Source organism: Polyodon spathula, chromosome 16, assembly GCF_017654505.1.
Source record: "Polyodon spathula isolate WHYD16114869_AA chromosome 16, ASM1765450v1, whole genome shotgun sequence".
Taxonomy (NCBI): domain Eukaryota; kingdom Metazoa; phylum Chordata; class Actinopteri; order Acipenseriformes; family Polyodontidae; genus Polyodon; species Polyodon spathula.
The window spans coordinates 27,905,668-27,928,492 of NC_054549.1; the positions used below are offsets into that span (position 1 = coordinate 27,905,668).

At 37.5% G+C, this 22,825-nt stretch overlaps 1 protein-coding gene across 4 annotated transcripts in view; it reads right to left on the reverse strand.

Moving 5' to 3' along the window:
* LOC121329154 (plexin-A1-like) overlaps positions 1-22,825 on the reverse strand; it is a 199,184-nt gene that overhangs the window by 10,552 nt on the left and 165,807 nt on the right. For 3 of the 4 annotated variants that reach the window (XM_041274549.1, XM_041274550.1, XM_041274551.1), the window contains 14 exons: positions 22,677-22,797; positions 21,312-21,448; positions 20,088-20,255; positions 18,344-18,437; positions 17,568-17,807; positions 16,910-17,053; positions 14,717-14,951; positions 12,010-12,152; positions 10,767-11,023; positions 7,163-7,229; positions 3,285-3,431; positions 2,730-2,889; positions 2,251-2,357; positions 1,754-1,850 (listed from right to left, as the gene is read on the reverse strand). In XM_041274549.1, the coding sequence (XP_041130483.1) occupies positions 1,754-1,850; positions 2,251-2,357; positions 2,730-2,889; positions 3,285-3,431; positions 7,163-7,229; positions 10,767-11,023; positions 12,010-12,152; positions 14,717-14,951; positions 16,910-17,053; positions 17,568-17,807; positions 18,344-18,437; positions 20,088-20,255; positions 21,312-21,448; positions 22,677-22,797 (2,117 nt within the window). The remainder of the gene's footprint in view (positions 1-1,753; positions 1,851-2,250; positions 2,358-2,729; positions 2,890-3,284; positions 3,432-7,162; positions 7,230-10,766; positions 11,024-12,009; positions 12,153-14,716; positions 14,952-16,909; positions 17,054-17,567; positions 17,808-18,343; positions 18,438-20,087; positions 20,256-21,311; positions 21,449-22,676; positions 22,798-22,825) is intronic. The other variant, XM_041274552.1, reaches the window with a different exon arrangement.

Below are 22,825 nucleotides of genomic sequence, written 5' to 3' on the forward strand. Positions count from 1 at the left end.
GGTGGCCAAAGCCGGTAATCCCCTTTCAAAAATTGCCCCTCCAGAAAGTGAGCTCCTGGGAACATCAAGTCAGTCTTGACATGGATAGCTGAAATAGCTGCCAGACAGACCTTTAATGTAGAGGAGGGACTTCCCCTCATCAAACAGCTCCTGCAAAAACTGCAGTATAAAATGCCATGGGACAAGTTGAACCTAAGAGGTAGACAGCTTGTCTGAAAGACGCCCCACTTGTAGCAGTACTGGGAAAATGTGGACATCGGAGAAGTGTGCATCGCTGGTAGAAACAGGGTTGTACTGGGTCAGTTCGGTATGGGTACAGTACTGGTGGGGTGACTTTAGCACCGAGTAGGTACAAGAACGGCACCGGGACAGTAACGGGTCAGGAACGGAGCGGGTCGGTGACCTCTGTACCGGTCCGGTGTGGGTCCACCAATTTGCAGTCACCGTGGGTAGCAATCTACAGGGATGCCCACCTGTACAGGCCACTGGCAAAACAACTCAGTCTGTACCACACACGAGACTGAGGGAAGTCTGCTTGTTGGAGGTACTAACAGCCTTTGCAATGGTGATGCAAGAGCAGTCACCAAAATGGCAACAAGACACTGGATAAGATTGCAAGCAATCACAACTGTGTGTGTAGTATATGTAAAAAACAGAAATTTATACATGAGACAACTTTCTCCACAAAAAACAGTAATCAAACAATTAATAATACAAAACGTCTTCTATTTTAAAAATGAGAAAATAAATTAACTCCAGCCGGAGATGGAGCCTGGGAGGAGAGGACAAAGTCAGCCAACTTATGTTGCTGGATCCCTGGGAAGGAGCGACTCAATCTGCTGGCTTCATGCAGGGCACAAGGCCACAGTGGGACGTAACAAGCAATGGGCTGTAGTTTACAATATATGCAAAATTAGTAATACTAACACAGAATATAATATTGTTTAACATTTGTGTAAACACAATAATTTGTGAGAAAAAATTAGATAGGCAACATGTCCTTATCTGAACCAGGCTCTCCTATCAGGTCAGTCTTTAAAGGAAAAATGGCACAGAGATCTGTGATCGCGGTACTCTTATGCCATCGGGGGCATCACAGGCTCGGCGAACAGCTTTGATATATCTTATTCAGGTCTTTAAGAGGTAACTACCCACACAGTAAAGATTACATTTCTTACTTGAAAGGGATCTTTTAACATGACAAGCTTAAGTATGTTCAGAGCTCCCCAGATCAACCTGACAATTGTATCCGTTTCTTTTAGTATTACTGTGCATGATCCAATCGTTACAGCAATATAATTGTAAGATCTATGGAAATGGGGTGGAAGAAACATACCAAAGAGTATCAAACACTGAAAGAAAATTCTCACAAAACCATAAATCACATCTGGAGTAACCTGCTAGGGGCATCACACATTACAATTCAAAATGTTTAACTGCTGCAATTGAATTGTTTTCCATGACTGATGGCCATTAACATTGCAATTTCATTCCAATACATTTGCTAAAAATCCTTTTCTAATAACACATTAGTTCAGGTTTTGCACAACTAACTTAAACAGCATCTTACTATAAAAGATATAGTCAGTGTTTTGCTCATGTCAATTGCAACACCAGTCCTGTATGTACGAAGATCAGTGATCACGACATAAAATGGAGTTGTCAAAAAAAATTTTGGTATATGTAAAGCGACAGCAATAAATAAAAGGAAATGGAAGTGCTGATCATTGCACGCAAGGAGGAAGCACCTTACCATATCGGCTGAGTGATTTGGTGAAGGTAGAGGAGTTCGAGATGTTGTATGCAGAGTTCTGCTTGGGTACCAGAGCAATTAGGGACCCATCAGTCACCTGAGGAGAAAGGGAATGCAAATATCAAAAAATATATTCAAAATATAGGAAAACTAAATTTTAAAGAAGCCTGCAATTTCATGTTTGAATAAAATTAGCAGTAACCCTTTAATCCTACCCAATATGTAAAAAAAAAAAAAAAAAAAAAAAAAAAAAACAATCCCAGATATTCCAAATTATAAATATAAGAGGTATTCTGCCTCAGGACACCAGAAGAGCATTAGTAGATTTAGACGCCTTTAGTTGCTTTAGTTACTTCTACCACAAAACAACTGGTTGACCAATCTATTGGGGCTAGTGTGTCAGGATCCATATACATTTGGAAACCACTGTGAAAAAGATGTTTCGTGTTTTTGTGTGCACAATAAGCCCAAGTCTCCGGGTGAGCACCCTGGCTTACCTGGTAGTGTGCCAGTGTGTTAAGTCTCTTCCAATCATTGTCGATCTTGGTGGTCACGTCCTCGTCCTGCAGGATGATCCTTGCCATCCGGCCCTGCCGCCACTCTGCTCGGGGGAGAAAAGCACCAGAGAAATGTGTGAAAGGAACTCTGGAGAGGGGGGTGATGATATATGTTTCCACAGCGCCACCTGGAGATCATTGCAGCCTGGGACAGACACAGGAATTAAATGGCTCTTGATCCTAAACTCTTGTTCAATCTCTAGCCAAGCCATTCCCTGCTTCCATACTGCACTGTAGGACACTCTTAGTTTGGAATTTGAGATAAATGTGGATCTTCTAATCAATTAACTTTAATGCTAATTACAATGAATTTAATTAACTGGTCTGTTATTGTTACTATGAATTATAAAAATTCAGGTCACTAATACAATGTAAACTAAGTTATCTTTTTTCTTTTTAAAACTCTCAACATGGCTTACCAAGATCCATGTCCCCTGCTTTGGGTCTCTGTGAGTAGGGCATCCCTTTGTATACAGCATCTAGCAGCTTTTCCTTCACCTGGGTGACGGTGTCGCAGTTTAGACCCTTCACAGTGACTTCCGTGGCATTTTCATTCTCTGGATTCAAGCAGTGGAGAGTCTGATAGAGAGAGAAAGAAAGGATACAGACACTCAAACAAAGGGAACTGGAAACATCTTTGAAGACTTCAGTGCATTTATAATGTATGATTAATGAACTGCCAATGACAAGGAAAAGGATTTTTGCTGAAAAATGGTTGTCAGCAATATTTTGGAAAAAACTACTTTACAAAACCAGTGACACCACACTTTCAAGTCCTTAAGTTTGCCTTGTTGCTTGGCATACATTTTTGTTTAGTTGTTTTTTCACAAAAAAAAAAAGATGGAAGCAGCACTCTGAGACCATGATAAGCGATATAATCTGTTTACTTTTTCAAGGTGTCTTGATAAATCTTTACGATCAGGTTTGTCTGTATGAAAATAAGACTCAACTTTAGTCAACATTGTTCTACTGACCAGGGTCTTGTAGTCAATTTGCTGGCGGATCAGCTTGTCCTCGCTCAGTGAATACCGGGCTTCGCCTGTGATGGAATCTATTGGTCCCTTCTCCATCTGCTGCTTGATGGCACAGTACAGCATGAACAGAGGCTCTCCGGCACACTCCTGAGAGAAAACAGACAGAGAGACGGCTCCAATTATCAGGACTAATTAGTCTTCGGATTACATGTGCCACCACCAGGAATTCAGTTCCTAATGACTGCCTTCTCTTCCCTCATAGAGGGTGAAACATGTCAGTCTTCAAACGGCATTGGTAATCCATATATCAACACTCGATGAAAACCATATTTGATTAGGGTGTATTGTACACTAAGTTTTGGAATGAAACCAGACTCTTTCTATCCAAAACCCAACAGTATGTCAACCTTCCAAAAAGATCTCAAACATAAACCTGCCTACTTTTAGATGTTGTGCCACAACACAGCTCATAACCAACATCACAAACATTATAATATAATTGATATTCCAAAAGAGCAAACACTAAATTAGCAACAATGCATTACATCTTAAATATCATGAGAATGTAACTCTATGTCCAAGTTAAGCCTGACTATTTAGAAACCAGAAACAGATTACTATTAGAAGACAACTGAAGCAGAGGAATTGACAATTCATGTAAAAGTCAATATGGTGTTATATCATATAGCAAGACTTTGAAAGGAAGGCTAAATGGTGCCCACATATAGGACTACTGTAGTTTCACTTCATTTGTATTGAAGATGGAGCTTAACAGTATTCAAAAAATTGCGTAAAACCTCTCAATTCTTTGCTCCCCTAAATATTACACAAGTAATACACTCACTTCTTGGTTCATGTCAGATTATATTTGTTCAAAATCCAGGCCATATTGACAACCATCCTTCCAGAGGGGGAGGTACAAATCAAACATGCCACAGACCTTTATATCACACAGACTTTGAGGAAAGAAAGGAAGTGAACAGAGTCCTACTGAAAAAGCAATGCTGCCGCCCTTCCTTTCTGACATTTCTATTCTCGGAAGATAGAAAAAGAAAGCCCTTTTTATACATCGAACTCCAATTTTGGCTCAACATGCAGACTCTTCCTCTGTCACCATATGTTGCTAGCATCTCGTTAGCATCTGCAGTAATTAAAGAGACAGCTGCTAACGAGAAGGAACATGCATACATCATCCCAAGACCTTTGCAATAACACGCTTGTCTTTGAAATTATCTTTAATTTGAGATTTTGACTTCATTAAGGCCATTTGCCAGATCTGGGATAAAGTAGGTTGTTATAAAAGCCACATGTTGCTTAGTGAATGAGGATAGTGACCACAGGGGTGAAAATATTCACAGTTACCTGCCATAATTTGTTACAAAGATAGGAGAGGGAGAAGGAGAAAATGTGCCTTATGAATAGGTCTTGTACTATAGGTCCACAGTTTCACAAAAAAAAAAGTTAATGATTAGTAGTAATTGTTATGATTATTAATGACACTTTTAAAATTATTTTTCAGTTGAAATATGTTCTGCAGGTCCATTGAACATTTAAAAGAAATGGGAAAGACTCCAAAACTTTCTAATAAAGCCCAAATATAAAATAATATATTTATTTTACAAATCTTTACAAAACAAATGCTCTTCATTTATACCAGCAAAAAGCTGAACATATTTTAGTCCTCTTGGAGCATGTACAACAAACTACTTTTTTCTATCTCAGAGTGCAATCTTAACATAGGGACTGTGTACTCTTTTGTTGCATGTAGGACAGACTATCCCATCCCCTGTCATCTGTCAGCCACATCTGTAAAACATTTAACAATACCAGGGCGGAAATAAGATACCCATTTCACAGCAATTTGAGCCATTCCAGATTATATTGTGACCTTAATCAATTTAGAGTGTTACTATTGAAAGTATCTATTATTCAGGCCTATTCTTCGCAATAGACTATTGTAAATATGCCTTCGCGATACCAAGAATATCAAATTTAACAAATGTTTTCCACTCAACACACATATTACTTTCACTCAGGGACAATTAAAATACCTGTCCTAACCCTGTTTCCCAGAACAACAAAGTGAAAGTGTATTAAAATGTATGGCGGAATAATAAATTTATTATTATTTATTATATTAGTGTTAGCTATTCCACATCTTTTTTATAAACATTATCTACTACTATTATTATTCTTATTTAAAAAATGTTTAAATAATTTTATATCAAAAGATAAAGTCAGAGTCAAATTTAGTGGGAAACTTCTCAACATCATCCATTTTAGGCTTCATACTGGCATTAACTGTGGCTTTCAAGACACCAAGTGTACCGTCATAAAAGAATGATTGAAATTTCCCTCATTTGAGAGTTTTCTCCCTTTTCAATTAGTTGTTATTCCCTTTAAAAAAACTGAGCGCTGAAAATATTGTCATGTTGTTTGGAACCAGTTTGCAACCATCTCTAAGGAAGTGAGTGTCAGCGATAAAAGCACAAAAAGAGATGTATTTAGTTGAGTTAGCGAAGTGGCAAAGAAATAAAATAAAAATAAAAGGCGTTTTTCTGTGAAGTTTTCATTTGGCCTAAATTACAGTAAATTGGAGTTGTGCCTTAGACATACAGTAGGGAAAGTAAAAAGGAACCATGGAAATAAGTCTGTTGACAAGATTTATTTCACCAGGCACCTAATATCTATATTTGTAACTTCTGCTATATTACAGGTTTCCAGCACATCTCATTACTGTGTGATTAAAAACAAATAAGGGCTGCTGAAAAGGAATAAGCTGCAGAAAGAAGTCTTACAAAGAAGATTACCAGTTTTGTCACAAACTGTATTATTGGGATGTGATGAGTCAAAGGGTTTTCGGTCTGTGATTCAGCCTCCCGACAGTAGATGGCATCAAACCAACTCGGGACTTCCCTTACCAAGATCTCGTGACCATGGCAAAAGTCATCTTTTGAGGGGCGGCACCTTGGTGAGGGGCGGAAGTACGAGTATGTAAATTCCAGCCACTGGAGTCAAGTGAAGGATAAGAACACTTGTCAGTTGAGGATTGGTGTTCCACTGACTACAGAGGCGGGACATTACATACTAAAGGGAAGGTACTACTGTGTTCGGGGTTGGTCCGAAAGTAAAATAGGAGGAGTAACGGGTGGAGGGAGAGACTGGTTTGGTGCAGCGAGATTTTTAAAACAAAAAACACTAACATTTCTTTTGTCTTTTTTTTGTTTATGTATGGGTCGCCACGAAGACAATTAAAGACGAGTCATCACGGTTTGTTTTGGATTTCACCCCTGCACTCCTTCCCTCACACCATTTTGTTGTCTTTTGTTATTTAATCATTTTGTTGTGTATAGAGAATAAAAATAAATTATTTTATTTCTGTACACATAAATTACTGTCTGGACATTCCATTTAATACACTCTCGCCTCACATGGGAATAAAACAACCAGAGCCAGACTGCCATACAATACACAGTATGCATATTACTGTGTCTAGGATGTGTGGTACAGTATGTGAAATACTTTAAAAGTGTTAGCTTTAAAAATGGTAAGAGGCCTTCACACTACAAGGGACACTGACTAAAAAGGAATGCCAGTAGCAAAAGCGTAGACAGGAAATCCATGGAGGTCTTGAATCAGAGACTGTCTGCCTGAAAGCTGTCAAGGAATGAAAGCTTAGGTAGCAAAAACTAAATGTAAAAACTGTAAATGCTTTGCCAAAAACAAAAAACAAACAAAAAAAACTGACACACAAAAATGGATTCTGCAGCATATTTTCATTTCTTTCAGCTAAGAACCCCAACATTTAATATAAAATAAATATATATTTTTTAAATTAATAAAATATAAATAAACAAACCTCTTAAGACAGAATTTACCTTCAAAAACTTGTACAGCAGGAATGTAAACCAATTCGTCAGCATCTTTTCTGCAACAGACTCTGTCCTGAATGGGGATAAAGCAAAAAAAAGTTTAAAAGTCAAAGATTATTAAAACATATCTTTCACATTTATTCATCTTCGCAGTGAACTGTGATATTCCTTCTCAGGAACAAAAAAAATAAAATAAAACATTACATTACAAATTAGGATCCTATCATTGCAGACTTTCTTAGGAGCACCTGAGGCACTCTCCTATGGGGGGAACCAAGCTGTTGTTCTGCTTAAAGTTTAAAGCTGTGATGTGAAATTAAATTTAGAAATCAGTGCTTCTTGAAAGACTCTACAGCAGGTAAAAAAAAAAAAACTGCAGAAATCCCAGTGCTGGGGTGTCACAGCAATCCGGAAGAGATGTCAAAGACAACCAGAGGAGAACGTCTGCTGCTGTACATTTTGACTAACCCTTCTGCAGATATGAAGATAGAAGAAATCTGAAGAAACTGACAGTTTGACCACAAAGCAATGTTTTTCAATGTCTCATCTTGCATCATTATTTGTTCTTCCAGGAGTCCATAAACTCATTAGAGAACTGAACCAAAGGTGTCTTTATTTTGTATTTTTGCATCCCTATTGGATTGATGTTGCCTTTATTAAAAGGTGGATAACACTGGTGTGTGTATGGTGTATTGGGCATATGTTTGTTATTGCAGTTCAAAAACTGGGGCTGCACAGTGCTTTCAGCTGGGCATCTAATCCTGACAAAGCAATCTTCCCTGAGCTGGTGAATTAAATTTACAGAACATTTCCTGTTTTTGAAGTTACTGTATTTTATCACCTACTACCTTGTGCTCAATTGCACATTTCAAAATATTATACAATAAACAGGGGGTGATTGTAAGGTTCAAAATTTTGGATTCAGTGGATGGTACACACACACACACACAGTACCAGTCAAAAGTTTGAGTAAACTTGCTGGAAACTAGGTTTTTTTCATAATTGACAATGTCGTATACGTTTCTGTAAAACACATGGTACAATATACAAAACATATGAGTATCAAAGCAATGTTCAAGAAAATTGAAAATTGTCTCTAAATCTTGGATTCCTCAAAATAGCCACCCTTTGCCTTAATAACAGCCTCACAAACACGAGGCATTCGGTTAACAAGTTTCAACAGGAAATCACCCGACATGTCTTCTCAGCTCTTCTGCAGCAATTCCCAGAGATGTAGGGCACTTATGGGTAGCTTTGCTTTGACTCTTCTGTCCAGTTCATCCCATATAAGTTTTATGGGATTGAGGTCTGGAGACTGGGCAGGCCAGGTCATTAGATTGAGTTGTCTTTCACTTTCCTTCTTGCCAGATAGTTCTTGCACAACTTTGAGGTGTGTTTCAGGTCATTATCTTGCTGAAGAATGAAGGACTGCACAACTAGCCGTAATCCTGATGGAATGGCATGCCTCTGAAGTATGCTATGATAGCCATGCTGGTTGAGCTTGTCATGGACTTGGTAAAGATCGCCAACTCTGTCACCAGCAAAACAACCCCAGACCATGACACTGCCTCCTCCATGCTTGACAGTGGGAACCACACATGCAGAACTCATGCGCTCACCCTCTCTGCATCTTACAAATACTCAGAGGTTGGACCCAATATTTCAAATTTGGACTCATCGGTCCATAAGACCGACTTCCACTCCTCAAACATCCAGTTTCTGTGTTTTTTGGCCCAGGCAAGGCTCTTCCTCTTACTCCGCACTCTTAACAATGGTTTCTTTGCAGCAATTCTTCCAGTCAGGCCAGCTTCACGCAATCTCCTCTGAACAGTTGATGTTGAGACATCTGTACTTCTAGTAGCATTTAGCTGAGCTTGTACTTCAGAGGCAGTTAATCGACGGTTTCAAATAAACTTGTTAGAGCACTATTAGAACTAGAGCAGGCCAATGATGGAAAATGTAGTTCTGAGAGACCCAGGTGGGTACATGGGAAGCCATCTTGAGGCAGGGAATGGAATTTAAAAGTTCAAAAAATCTATAAAAAAATTATTAAAACACACATCTTATGTAAACAGTTGTAGCAACACATGGGAACATGTAACACAATAAAATAAAAAAGGTCCTTATGTACACTTTCATTTCTCCATTTTCAGCTACAACGTGTTTTTACCGCCAAATAAAAACAAGAAGGATCATCAGAAATTGAGGTTGGTCTCGAAAGCATTTTTTCTTTTTTTTTTAAATACACAATCAGCATTACAATCGTAAATTTAATAAACTCTACACACAAGGGACCGCTTTCCTCCCGGAAAGGCTACTTTCTCATTTGCATTTTAAGTGCACAGTCTAATGAGAACCTACCCTAATTAAATTGTATTTATTTGTTATCTATATAACTTATGCTCTTTTTGTTGTTATCTTTTAAGGAAAAGGAACAAGGGTTCACATTTAGCATAGGTAAACTGACTATGTAATGCTTCACTACATGATTTTTTCAAGAAGGTAAAGAGTTTGAACTTGGCCTCCCTCAAATCAAAAAAACAGCAACATTTGTAAAAAGCCCAAAGTTAAAGATACATTATTGCCACAAAAAGGAAAGCACAGTACACCATTTGCTATTTTAAATCATTGTAACACTATAGTAAGTGTGGCTAATGGAAGTAACTGAAGGTTTGCTTGGTGAGTTTGATTTGAAAAAGCTCATCAGTAAGGAATTGGCATCTCAGCCTATTGAATGCAACGGAAAGGCAAGGGCTGGACACAAACCACAAACCATGCAGTTCCAAAACAAACATCTTACCTTTCAAGAGGCAAGTACGTTATGCTAATGACAGTATTGTGAACTCATCAGACACTAGGAGGTGATCCATGACAAGCTACAACTGTTAAGGGGATGCTAGAAAACAGCAATTGGAGTTCTCAGTTTGCCTGACATGGAGTTAAGAGGAGGTGATGCCAATGCAAGACTATTGCATCCCTAAGGACATTGGCTCACATTGATGACATTGAAAAAGAACCATGTGCTAACCACTTGTTGGAAATCACAAAAAAAAGTAGGCTTTCCATAAAAGCAAATCTATATTTAAGAATAGTAAACTTATTTAAAATACTAAAAGTCATATTTAAGTTAAATTGCCAGGGAACGCATTCACATTATTTCACGTCTCCCCCTCCTCCCTTGTACATTAAAAAAAACAAAATAAAAAAATAAATAAAAAAGCATGTGACTTAATAGCAAGGATAGCTTGCATGCATGTCATGTCATGGATGTCACGTCAAGTGACAGCACTGACATTTATAATCAGCAGCAAAACATGTTTCCGTAGTTAGAAAATGAACCGAAAAATAACTTGCTGTCACATCAGCAGCAAGGGAGTTTTGAATAGGGTGCATTAAAAATACTGTGCTACTTTATAACCCACATTATTTGGCATGCAATCAAATATTTCAGGAGGTCCGTACATGCGTTTTCAATTAAGAGAATACATATTGCTACATGTCAGACAAAAGGAAATTGCATGTATATTTACACCCAAGTTCAAGGCATATCCTACCATGTCTGGATGACTGAATAAATAGCGCCGTAAAACAAGTAGTAAACAGGTCACACCTTCTGAGAAGCAGCTTGGGGTGGTTCTTGCTCTCCAGGTTCTTCTCAATGAGGTCTGAGAGGAGCTGTTTGAGGACTCCGGTGGCGTACTCCATCTCGCCCTGCAGTGCCGTCATGATGAGCGATGCCACGTTGCCGCGATCGCGCATCGAGAAGCTGCGCTGGGCCTCCAGGGTCCTGATGAAGGTCAGGAGGAAGTGCTTCTTGTTCAACAGCTGCCCAAACAGTGTCAGTGCTTTCTCAACGTTGGCCTGGACCTAAACACAGAGAAACAAACGAGGACCTTCAGCTCTGTGATGGAGCACAGAAATTAAAGTACTAAATCAATAACCTGTTTAGAGTAACATTCTGTTTTAAACAAACCTCCGCACAACTTTACAAAAAGGGATTAATAATACTTCACAGGGGTCAAGTGCTCTAAACAATTCAGGCAAGTGTGAAAATACAAATAAAATACAGGCTAAATTGAACATTAACAGCATGAGAAAGCCGAATCCAAAGGGGGTAGAATGAGCACAGTAGCATCCTGCGCGCAACACTGAAAACATTCCTCTGCATGCCCTGCTGGTTCCTAATGCTGGCACCTGTCACTTTTAATTGAGGGGAAGTTGTACTCTTGATCAATGTAAGATTTCCCAAGTTCAATTTAAGATTTCCCCAAGTTAGCTGCAAATGGAATTCAGATCAAAATACATTAGCCAGCCTTATCCTTGTCAAAAATTACATGCTGGAAAAATGTCAAATTCACTGCATGGTTAACAGTATTCCCTGCTTTGCCTTAATGCAAGGGAGGCTTCCTGGTAAACACATTTCAGAGGCAAAACTCACATTTATTTATTGTACTTATTTTCAAAGATCAGCCCCCACACAACCACCTTTAATTAATTCAAAAATGTTGTTGTTACTATGCAGGTTTTATTAAAAACTGTTAAAAGAAATAAAACAAAAGAAATGTACTGGTTTCAATAGGCTCTTTATATCCCTCCCTCACTGCCACCTTTTGTCAATAAATAATCGGACTCTTTAGTCCAATTATCGGACATTTAGTCCAACTACCAGGTGAAGTACACCAGGAACACATATAATACTTATACCTATAAAATTAGGTTTCATTATACTGGATGAGGAACTAGCCTCGATGGACCAAACATCCTCTTTTCACTTTTTACTTATAGAAACATATGAAAGGGTAGGTAGGAGAAGTGCAGGGTAGATTTGTAAAGCTTTGTGATCGAGTTTGTACCTCCATCTCTTTAAGAACTGGATGATCTTCAATCCCTGGGAACAGCACTCTCATGGCATAGGTCCGGTAATCCAGGAAGGGAATGCCAGAGCCATCCAAGTCATTTGTCAGCTCGTGGATATCTGTCTGAAGCTCCGCAAAAGCTGCAAAGACAGGAAGAAAGACTCAATTTATTTGCCCTGGAACATTTGACAGCAATTTGTATGGATGCATTTACCCTATGTAATATATATTTATATATATATATATATATACTATATATATATATATATATATATATATATATATATATATATATATATATATATATATATATATATAATTTTACAAAGAGCCAGCTGGTGAAGATAAACTTTGATTTACAAAAAGTGTTCGCTGTACATAACCTTTTTTTTTGTATCCTAGAAGTTAATTTTTTCTTAGCATGGAACTATAGAATGGGAAATTGGAAAAATCATACAAACAAAAAAGAAAGGTTCACAACTACGATAGTGTTGTCCTGTACATATCTCAGAGAACAGCAACTAAAACTGCAGTTAACTTGAAAAAAACAAAAATACTACAGCTGTAGTATCCAGGAGCCAAATGGTTAAAGCATATGTAACAGGACGGAGGCTGGACAAAAACCAACGACCACACACACACCGCAAGACAGCATGTTACCACTAACCACTGTGGTGACAATCCAGAACGCCAGTGTATCACACAACACTACCTATCTGAAAGGGCTAGCACAGATACATATTCAAAATCAACAAATCTGGTGCATAGGCTTTTTATAGACATACTGGACAAATAAATATATATATATATATATATATATATATATATATATATATATATATATATATATATATATAACAATTAAGTCAGAATAAACAAAAATGATAAAAAGATGTTCTGAATTACTGTGACGGAACACGTTAAATACACCAGTGTTGCAAACAAAGGTTTTTATAAACCCTCCTGTAGCCAATTGAAATAAAAACAGGGACTGAAGATTATACCTACCCTTGGGCCATATCAATCCAAAGTCATGCTTTTTTGTACCACAATGACAATAGCAAAACAGACAAACCAGTTGAACTAACATTACACTTTAAAAAAAAAAAAATATTATACCATCTCCTTTAAAAAAAAAGGTTTAAAAAAGATTAACTAAAACAAAACTCAAATTTTATTCACAGTAAACACTCTTAAAAATATTCTTGTTTTCTGATTAAAAATCACTGTGAGATAACAGTTCCTTAGTAGCACCCGGTTTAAATTAATCCCAGTGTTGTCAACATTAATGGGGAGATAGAAGAAAAAGGAGGGGGAAATTCTAAATTGCATCTCAACTCTTCCATACCCATATGTGGGGAAAATGTTTTAAAAAGTAATGCTTTTCCCTTGAATTTTAAAATAGCCAGTAATTAAACCAGATTGAGTGTAAGTATTTGTAGACATGAGAAACTGTTGCTTGAAAAATGTACTAAATTGAATACAGAACAATGAACTTGTATTTATAATATTTCATATTTCGTATACATATTAACCATACACGTTACAGCATTGTTCTATTTATTGAATAAATCTAACAATTGAAGCATTTATATTGCTGTGTTTCTAAAATGTTGATTACTCAGTTGTTGAAGTTTGAGATATACTTTCAATATGTACTTTTGCAAATATATATATACATAGACACACACACACACGCGATCCTCGACTTACGCTGCTTTTGCATTATTACCCTGCTTCAACTTCACGACATCTATACTGCATTTACGACACGGAGAGACCTGAGCCCTGCATCATGTGACAGCTCGGTGTCGGAACCGCAGTACCTGTTGTGGTCGCCCTGACTTAGACTAGCGTTGTTTTTTAAGAATTTATTTGCCCTTAACCATGACTGATAAGAGGAATGGACTCAAAATGAAACCTAAGCTGTGAACTCTGTCACATGATCAGGGGCTTAAATTCAGGCGATTGTATTTCCTGCTAGGAGTACTGCATACATACAATGAATACGTCATTGGAAAGCCCCAAGTCTGTACCTTTAAACAAGCCAGGTAGGTGTCTCAATATTATGCGCGTTACCGTTCCAAGATATATATATATATATATATATATATATATATATATATATATATATATATATATATATATATATATATATATATATAATGTTTAATCAATATCTAAGGTCAACATCACATATTAGCATCGTTATACATTTCAGGGAAACTTGTAAATACATTGTTAATGTATTTTATTCACTTACAAAATATTTACACCAATTTGTTGCTAAATATATTTTTTATATATTTAAACAGCATCCACAAATAATGTTTTTAAAAATGTATGTCAAACGTACGTCAAAAAATAATATATTTTAAAGGCATGGTAAGTTTGCTGCAAATATATATTGATAACAATAACGATAACAAATATATATCTTTAGTCAGTTAAATAAATTGAATTAGTAAGGTATAAAACATCCATTAAAAATATCTGGTGCATTCAGAATATATTTTTAATACAATTTTATAATTTGTGAGCCATATTTTTTTATATATTGTAAATATATGGTAAGGTTATACATATATTTAACATGTTTCCCCATTCATAAAGAAATATATAAAAAATATATTTTCTTTCCATATGGGTTACAGCCTATGAACGGCACTCCTGTTCCCCTGCTATGGTGCTTGGTGGCTCTTACCTTCCTTGCACTCCAGAGCCACTCTGGACTCCAGGTTGTCCATCTGCAGTTGCAGGCGTTTCAGGGTACGGTCGGCGTCGCGGGACTTGCGCTTGTAGGCGATGAGGACAACGACGATGATGAGCAGCAGTAAGCCTCCTCCTCCACCGATCCCGATGATGGCTGGAAGAGTCAGTAGGCTGTCGGAGTAGATCTGCAGCGTTCCTGGAGAAAACTCGAAACCACCAGCTTTAATCTGCAGAGAGTTCAAATCAGAGCAGGAAAACTCATTGCACACACTCAGCATGTATTATTTGTATACAAGCAATATGATATTAAATAAAGGAAGAGGTGTTAAAACCCATTTTCTTCCCTTTAATGAGTATCCTCATTGAGCCCCCTTTTTCTTGTATTATCAGGATATTTAAGTACTGTAGGTCTGTTTCTATCTTGTATCTAATCACTGCTTTAGTGGTAGGTCACATGGCCTGGTTGCAGCAGGAGCATAGCAGTGAAATGGTTCTGCAGCACAATAAGTGATTTGGTACCATGAAGTAGAAGCAGCAACTTGTATTTTTGTAGTCTTTGTCTTTGAAACGTCTACATATACCACACTGAAGTATAAAATATAATAACCAGAATATCGTTGACAGAAGAATGGGAACACGCTGTATTCCTGAACAGGAAGGCAATGCCATGCCTCCCTTCAAACCCAGCCCTTAATTTCTTTAACACACTTCTCATCCCAAATTTCTAATATGAAATGAAGACGTGCGTTTTAGTAGGGAGGCTTGACATCCCTTTCCTGTTTGAATCTGCACTCCTGCAGCGTTTGCTATCTTTCTCCATAAACGATCTACAGTTTTTTGGTCTTTACATTTACCAACTCTGACTAATGCTGCGCTTCTGAGCTGAATCCAAACAGCCGCTGCACAGCTGTTATGGAAACTGAGAAAATAAACCTCCCCATCGTTTCAAAACAAACAGCCCTCAGCACTGACTTGCAGCCAGTAGAGGAAAGCTCTCCAGGTTATTAAACCTAATATGACCACATGCAACACGTCTTTTTTTTTCAATGCTATATGGGTCAGTTTTACAGAGAAACAGCAAACATATGTGCAGCTTCAGCAGTTGGTATTTGCTGTAAAAGATACCAGAATGCTTAGTAACCCAAAACATACCGGTATTTGAATTTAAAAACAAAAGTTGAAATAATAAAACTTTTTTTTTTTTTTTTTTTTTTTGTCAATTGTAAACTGTAGCACATACTTCTTTACACACAGTAGTGCAAATTCCTCAGCCATGAAACATGTATGTGTTATTTTTAAAAGGAAAAAAAATAGGCTTGTGAAATATTTATATAGGATTATAAATCACATACGAGAAATTAACCAATCACTTAAGGCTTTGTGAAAATTCCAGTACACAGATGTCCAGTACACAACAGAGCCCAGACTGATTACACACAGCATACTAACTTATAAAACAAATCAGTCCTTAGCAAAACCACACTCAAATCAGAATGCACAATGGATATAATCTGAAATAGCAGTTACAATATGTTGTATTTAGATATAGATTAGATTGGACTTGTTAAACTGCTTCTGCACAAATGGTAACTCCTAATAGTCCATCTGTCTGTGCCTTTCTTTCAATGGGAAGATAAAAGGAAAGTCTTTACATTTAAGGAAGCAGACTCCCATTAGCCCACCAGGATTATTAAAACTGGTGACCATCCACAATTCACTTCATGTTATATTTATTTATTTATTTATATTTTTAAAATACACTCATTGAGGCAATTCATTCACAAAAAACCAACCAACCAAAAAAAAAAACACAAATCATTTGTACAACCAGGACTTCCTATGACACACAATATAAACAGGTGTTGTTTTGTTTTTGTTTTTTTTTTAAAGAAAAGAATCGAGTAAAGATGTATGAGAATATTTCCTACAACCTGGTCTTTAAGCAGTGTCTTGTCCCATAACAATTAAAAGTTGATTTTAAATCATTTAAAAAAGTTGTTAAATTGAAAATAACAGCTAGGTAAGTAAGCGTTTCCTGGAAGTGGCTGCAGGAGCTGCATTTGGGGAAAGTGAGGCTGACAGACAGCTGTATATATTTAATTTTTAGATACTTTATGAAACTACATCTTTACAAGAACGAGCTACTGGATAAATCTGAGGCAGTTTCAGGATTTTGAAAACTTACAGTGACTTTGTGCTGGCCGGTAAGGTTAGGCCATTCACAGAGCAGCTGTGTCTCTGATACAGTGGGAACGCAGGGGGTTTCTCCAATAAAGACAGTGTAATTCAGGCGGGAGTTGCCGGGGGCAGCCGGGATCAAGTTCCGTCCCTTAAAGCAAAAGAATACGTATGACCAAATTACTTACAACAATAGTACTTATTATGATCAAGACAAATGCACACAGATCAATAAAGTAAACATTCAAATCACATCATTGTTAATGGCAAACACCTCAAGCAGCAGGACATAGATCAGGCATTGATGCCGGGCTACTGGTTTATACCAATTACAAAACATTATATTTAACTCTTCATTCTTTTCAGGCTCAACTACTCACATCCAGGATTATCTTTAGCTATATATTATAAATAATTTAAAACTTAACACAGCAGAAAAGCCAAAAAACAAAACAAAACTTGGCTCAGCCATTTTGTATTCAAGAGGGAGTTAAGACAACAACATAATGTATTCATAAAAAAAAAAAAATGTTTTTTTAGTCTGTAAATCACATATGTGGTATTCCCAGTCAGACTGCCTGTAGTATTTGTGTGAGTAGAGCGGTAGTCTGGCTGGGCAGTGTGATTTATATATACGTAATGAAGCTGCTGTATCTTCTACCCACCTTGAGTATGATGGGGGAGCTCGGTTTGAGCTCCAGAGTGCCAGAGGGGCTGAGTTGCTCAAAGACCGGGTTTGGGAAGAAGTTGAACCCGGTTCCATTGACGACGAGCACAGACTGCACATTGTCCATGATGAACCCAATCTCATCCGGCCGCTCTCCGCTGTCCGGGATCATTTTTTCAGTTTCAGCGATGGAAGGAGCGTAACAAACCATGGTGGTGTCATTGTACACAGTGCAGTTCTATTAAAAACAAATAGTTCATTGACATTATAATAAAGAGCAGACCAACAGACTTTCAACAGCTGATAAGCGTGGTGAATTGGATACCAAAAGTAGCTATAGGGTATGTCACAATGATATTATACATACTGTGTCACAGTGTCTTAAATCTACACTCCACAAGACCCTCAACAAGGGCATGTTGCATAAAAATAAAAATTAGTTATTTTCAGGATAATACAATATATTCATGTAATAAGGCTTTTACCTGAAGTGGGTAAACAATTATATTCCCCTTCCTCTAGACATCTCCTATCCTTCAATTATATAGATTTGCTCAAATAGAAAATATTCCAAAAATAAAATGATACTGGCTGCCACAATCTATATGACAATATAGCTAAATGTTACTCAAAGCTTGATAAACAGACAGATTTCCCCCATACTTGGCATATGATTTGCTGACATTAAACTGCCAAAAGACATTTAAATGTCTTGACTAAGAAAGCACAGGCATACTGCACAAAGCTGGGGTAGATACAGCAGTCAAAACTTACACTGGAGGATTCGGCAGTGCCATACTTGGCTCGAATCTTTGGTTCCTTAATGGTGGCCAAGTTGGTGCCTGTTATGGTTAAAGCAGTTCCACCACTATGGAAAACAAAAGAAATAGTAAGCAGGGCAATGTTCACAGCTGGTATAAACCAGTGGGCAAAGACAGTTGGAGAAAAAAAAAAAGTTATTTCAAATTCTGTACAAATAAACCAATTCTGTAGGAATAAACCTAGAATTGTATCAGAGTACCTTAAGAGTACATCCCCATGATTTGCGAGACAAGAAGATGAATCTTGTTTCAGATGAAGCAGATAGTTTGAGATGCCTGACAGCTCACCAATGCCCATCATTCAGATAAACTGTATTTATACTCCTTTCAACATTTCTGGACCCAACTCTCAGAAAAATTGGTACTGAAGCATATTTTAGTTTTATTAAATGCAAATTTCAACAGCAACATCCATTGTGCATCCAGCACGGTACACCAACATCCAAACATTTATCTGAAGTTGGGAACACATTTTTTTTTTTGTGTGTGTGTTATAGAAGTAGATTAAGGTCAGAAAGAATTATCCTTAATTTATCAAAATGGGGTTTTATTTAGCCACATGGAGCAGTGTTCTGTGTATGGCTAAAGAGATGATCAACTTCTGCTTGAATAGCATCCCTGACTGGCCTAGAACTGCCTACAAACTACTTTGATCTGACGGGAATGCATAGCTGCTCATTTGCAGAGCTTACTTGTGGTAGTTACTTTCACTTCCTATTGGTGTTTTGAGGAAAATTGTGGCTTCTTTTGACATGGAATGCACTGGGGCCAAGAAAACTGCCTCTATTGGTTGATCTGGATTGCCCAGATGCACTTTAATGTAGCTCTGAGTTCTGGCTTATTTCCAATAAAATTGTCTGACTAAATGTGTGACCCTTAAAATACTTGCAGTAATAATGAAGAAACTGTCCACGGTATCACGTTTCACTAAACGCCATTTTGACAGCAAAAACAATGCTATTTCTCAATTGACCCCTGAACAGTGAAAAGCAGGCCCATTACATTATGCATTATTCATGCAGCATTATACTGTAGTATTTTTCACGAAGCACCAAATGAGAGTCTGTTATTGAACTACAATAGAATCTTCCAAAGTGACTCAACCTTGAGCTTCAACTAGATGGAAGGTATCAACTCCTGATTGAATGCTGGAATCAGATCTGCGCTGATAGCCTACGCAGCAGGTTGTAATTTACTCCAGATCAATGCCAGTCTTGTGTACTTCAGCCTACCTGAACATAACTTCAGTCAGCACGCAACACTATTGGTTATTTGACAATAACCCCCTTCACCGTTCTTTTCTACTGCAGACTGTACTGCACATACATATTCTAATTTATTTAATTTGTATGATGTTTTATAATTATTCATTTGTTTTTATTTTTTATAAGAAAATGGTAAAACTGACAAACCAAGGCAAGTACCAGAAGATAGTAGTTTACAGTTTCTTCAAATTTTAGTGTTTTAGAGTTTTTGAAGTTATGGATGACAATTAAAAAAATGAACAGCTTTAAATTGAGTGTTTAAAAATACAGATATATTGGTTAAAAAAAAGAAGAAAAACCATGAGCAAGGGTGGGTGGTCACTATCTATTTATATATTAATGTTTACTTATCCAAGTCCCATTGAGATTAAAATCTATCTTAGAACGGGACCAGACCAACGTGGCAGTCCTGTTTGGTTTAGTTGAGGTTACCTGGCGATGCTCCACTCAGGCTCTATTCTCAAGATGGTCGGGTCGTCTGTGTAGTTGTATTTGACCTCTGGGTTTCTCAGCTCGGCCCAGTTGATATTCACCATAACTGGGGCCCCTCCCGGGATCTGTCCAGCAGGGGTCACACACACAATCTCTTTGGCACTTCTCCTAAACAAAGAAAGAAAGAAAAAAATCATTTTTAACACTTGTGTACACAAAATTAGCTTCTCATAGCATCATAAGGTTCTGCTATAAAATATTTAAGATGTCAGTTAGTGCTTGCCAGCTGCTGAAGTGTTCTCTCTACACCTTGCTACTTTTAATGCTCTCAGTAAGTTATCCTTTTGTATAGTATACCCTCCTATCCTATCAGTGCCACAATATTGCATTAAGAAAAACATAGATGTAAATCTTCACGAATGCTTACGATTTACTCACAATTTACAAAACAGGTTTGTCGAGATGCATTCAGTGGTTTAACTCAAAGTAGCAATGAAGTGAAGACCCTGCCATATGACTTGGAACAGAGGTGGAATGCTGTCTGCAGCCGTCGAGAATGGTTCTCATACAAAGCTTCACCTGGGGTCACTCTTTACTCTGATACTGTGCTTCAGACTCACCATGTGTTCTTCTGACCTGGCACACACAAACCTTTATCTAAATGACAGTGGTGTCCAATAATGCACAGCGGTTTTGGTAAATTACAGTTGCTATTTGATATATCTTTCGGTTTGGTAGCACCTTGGGGTGAGTGACACAGTACTAGTGTAACCTAAGCTTGATAATAGACTTCCAATAACTAGCAATGAAGGTTCAGTTCCCTAAAACAACCTCATACTGGCTAAATAAATGAATTAATTATAAATGGTAACTTTGAAACCCTACTAAACATTAGTTTAAGTGTGAATTAAAAAACAAAAACAAAATGGACATTATGGAAACAGCAATGGAGATTATGGAAGCTCCAGTATCTATTCTTGGTTCAGTCACTGAAAATTCTAAACACTTCAAACTAATTAGCAGTATTTTCTAAGTGCAGTCAAATGCAGGTATTCAAGCCTCATCTTCAAGGGAGGAAAAAACAAATACTGACATTATTATTTAATACCGCAGTGAAAATTCAGTTTGTATTATGTCAATGCAGATAAAAAACAAAAAACAAAAAAAACAATGGAGAACACAAGGAAGGAATTGGGGAAAAAAACATTGATTAAACAAAGGTACCTCACAAATCTGCAGGGGTGAAGCCCAATGTTAGCTGTGATGGTGCTGCCTGCATTGAGATGGTTCCCCTCGATCGTAATCTGTGTCCCCCCAGACAAGGGACCTCTTGGTGGGTTTACACGGTAGAAATTGGGGGTCTAGGAGATATGAAAAGATAGAAAGTCTGATTATTGGGCAGGAAGAGAGAGAGAGAGATCAAAAAGGGGGCAATTATAATTGAAATCACAACACTCAAACCATACTGTTGGCAGTGTTCATTAAAAATTTATTTTAAACAGCTTGTTCTAGTATGCTATTCAAGAGGCAACTATGCCAGCTAATTCCATAAAACCTTTGTAATATATTTAATAATGTGCATTAATGATTGATGCAAGCAATTACTTGGTGCTTGTTGGGTTTATCCCAGCAAAATGTAACTGCTGGCACCAGGCCCGAATTGATCTGTTTTGTAGATATTTCATTCAGATAATTTCACTAAAAAGCTTGCTGGGTTGTAAGTCTATTACTGGTACTTGCAGAAAGTGGTAAATACTACACATGCACTGTACTTTAAAATACTACCATGCAAAGAGCTCTACTAAACATGTTAAACTGATAACAGTGGCTGAGCCCAGCATTACAATTACTGTATGAATGGTGGTGCTTATGAAAGGTACCAATTAGTGATATAGCATTGTAATTCATTGCAAAAGGTCCTCTTACTACAATTGAGTCTGTATAGCTGGATTTCAGTCTTTGATTAAAAGGTCTCCACAATGAACTCAAGTTCATAGTGTTATTGAACACCACATAAAGGCTATCAAATTGATTGAAGTCTGTAAGAAGGCTAATAAAGTGGAAGTCTGTCTGAGCACCCTGGGGATCAGAGCACCTTTGCTTTACCCATCTCCATCCAATTAAATCCTTGAGTTTAAAGCAGGCATGTAGCATCTGATACAGTAGATGGAAACGTGGGTTCAATCTAAGACAGTATGGACTTAGGGTTAGGGTACAGATAAAGTAGAGGAGCGAAGTCTAGATGGCAAATGTTTCATGAAATTGTCTTTTGTAACATTGAACAGGACGCGGTAGAGATTATGAGTCAGCTGGTATGGTGTTAGAATCACAACCTAAAGTAAGCAGACAAAGGCCAAATACACATTAAAAACCAGTCTATAAAACTCAATCGTCATCTCGCTCAAACTGTATCACACCATTACATGTGCAGTCCAATCCCAGATAATCTAGTTCTGCTGCCGATGGAAATTAACAAAACTGATTTCAAAGAGCTTTACACTCCGTCTTTACTCGAGTTTTGTTTAGGATGAAGAGTGCTTTTGATTTACCTAAAACCACTAACACAGACAGAGTCCCTGTCACACTTACCACAAAGGTGAATAGTTTAGGCGAGATAGCCTTGTAGTCTGGGCTGCAGTCTCTCACACACACTTCCACGTGTACTTCCTGTGCTCTGTACCCAGTGGCATCTCCGACCTCGCACACAATACTGAGGGGAGATAAAGAAAAGAAATAAA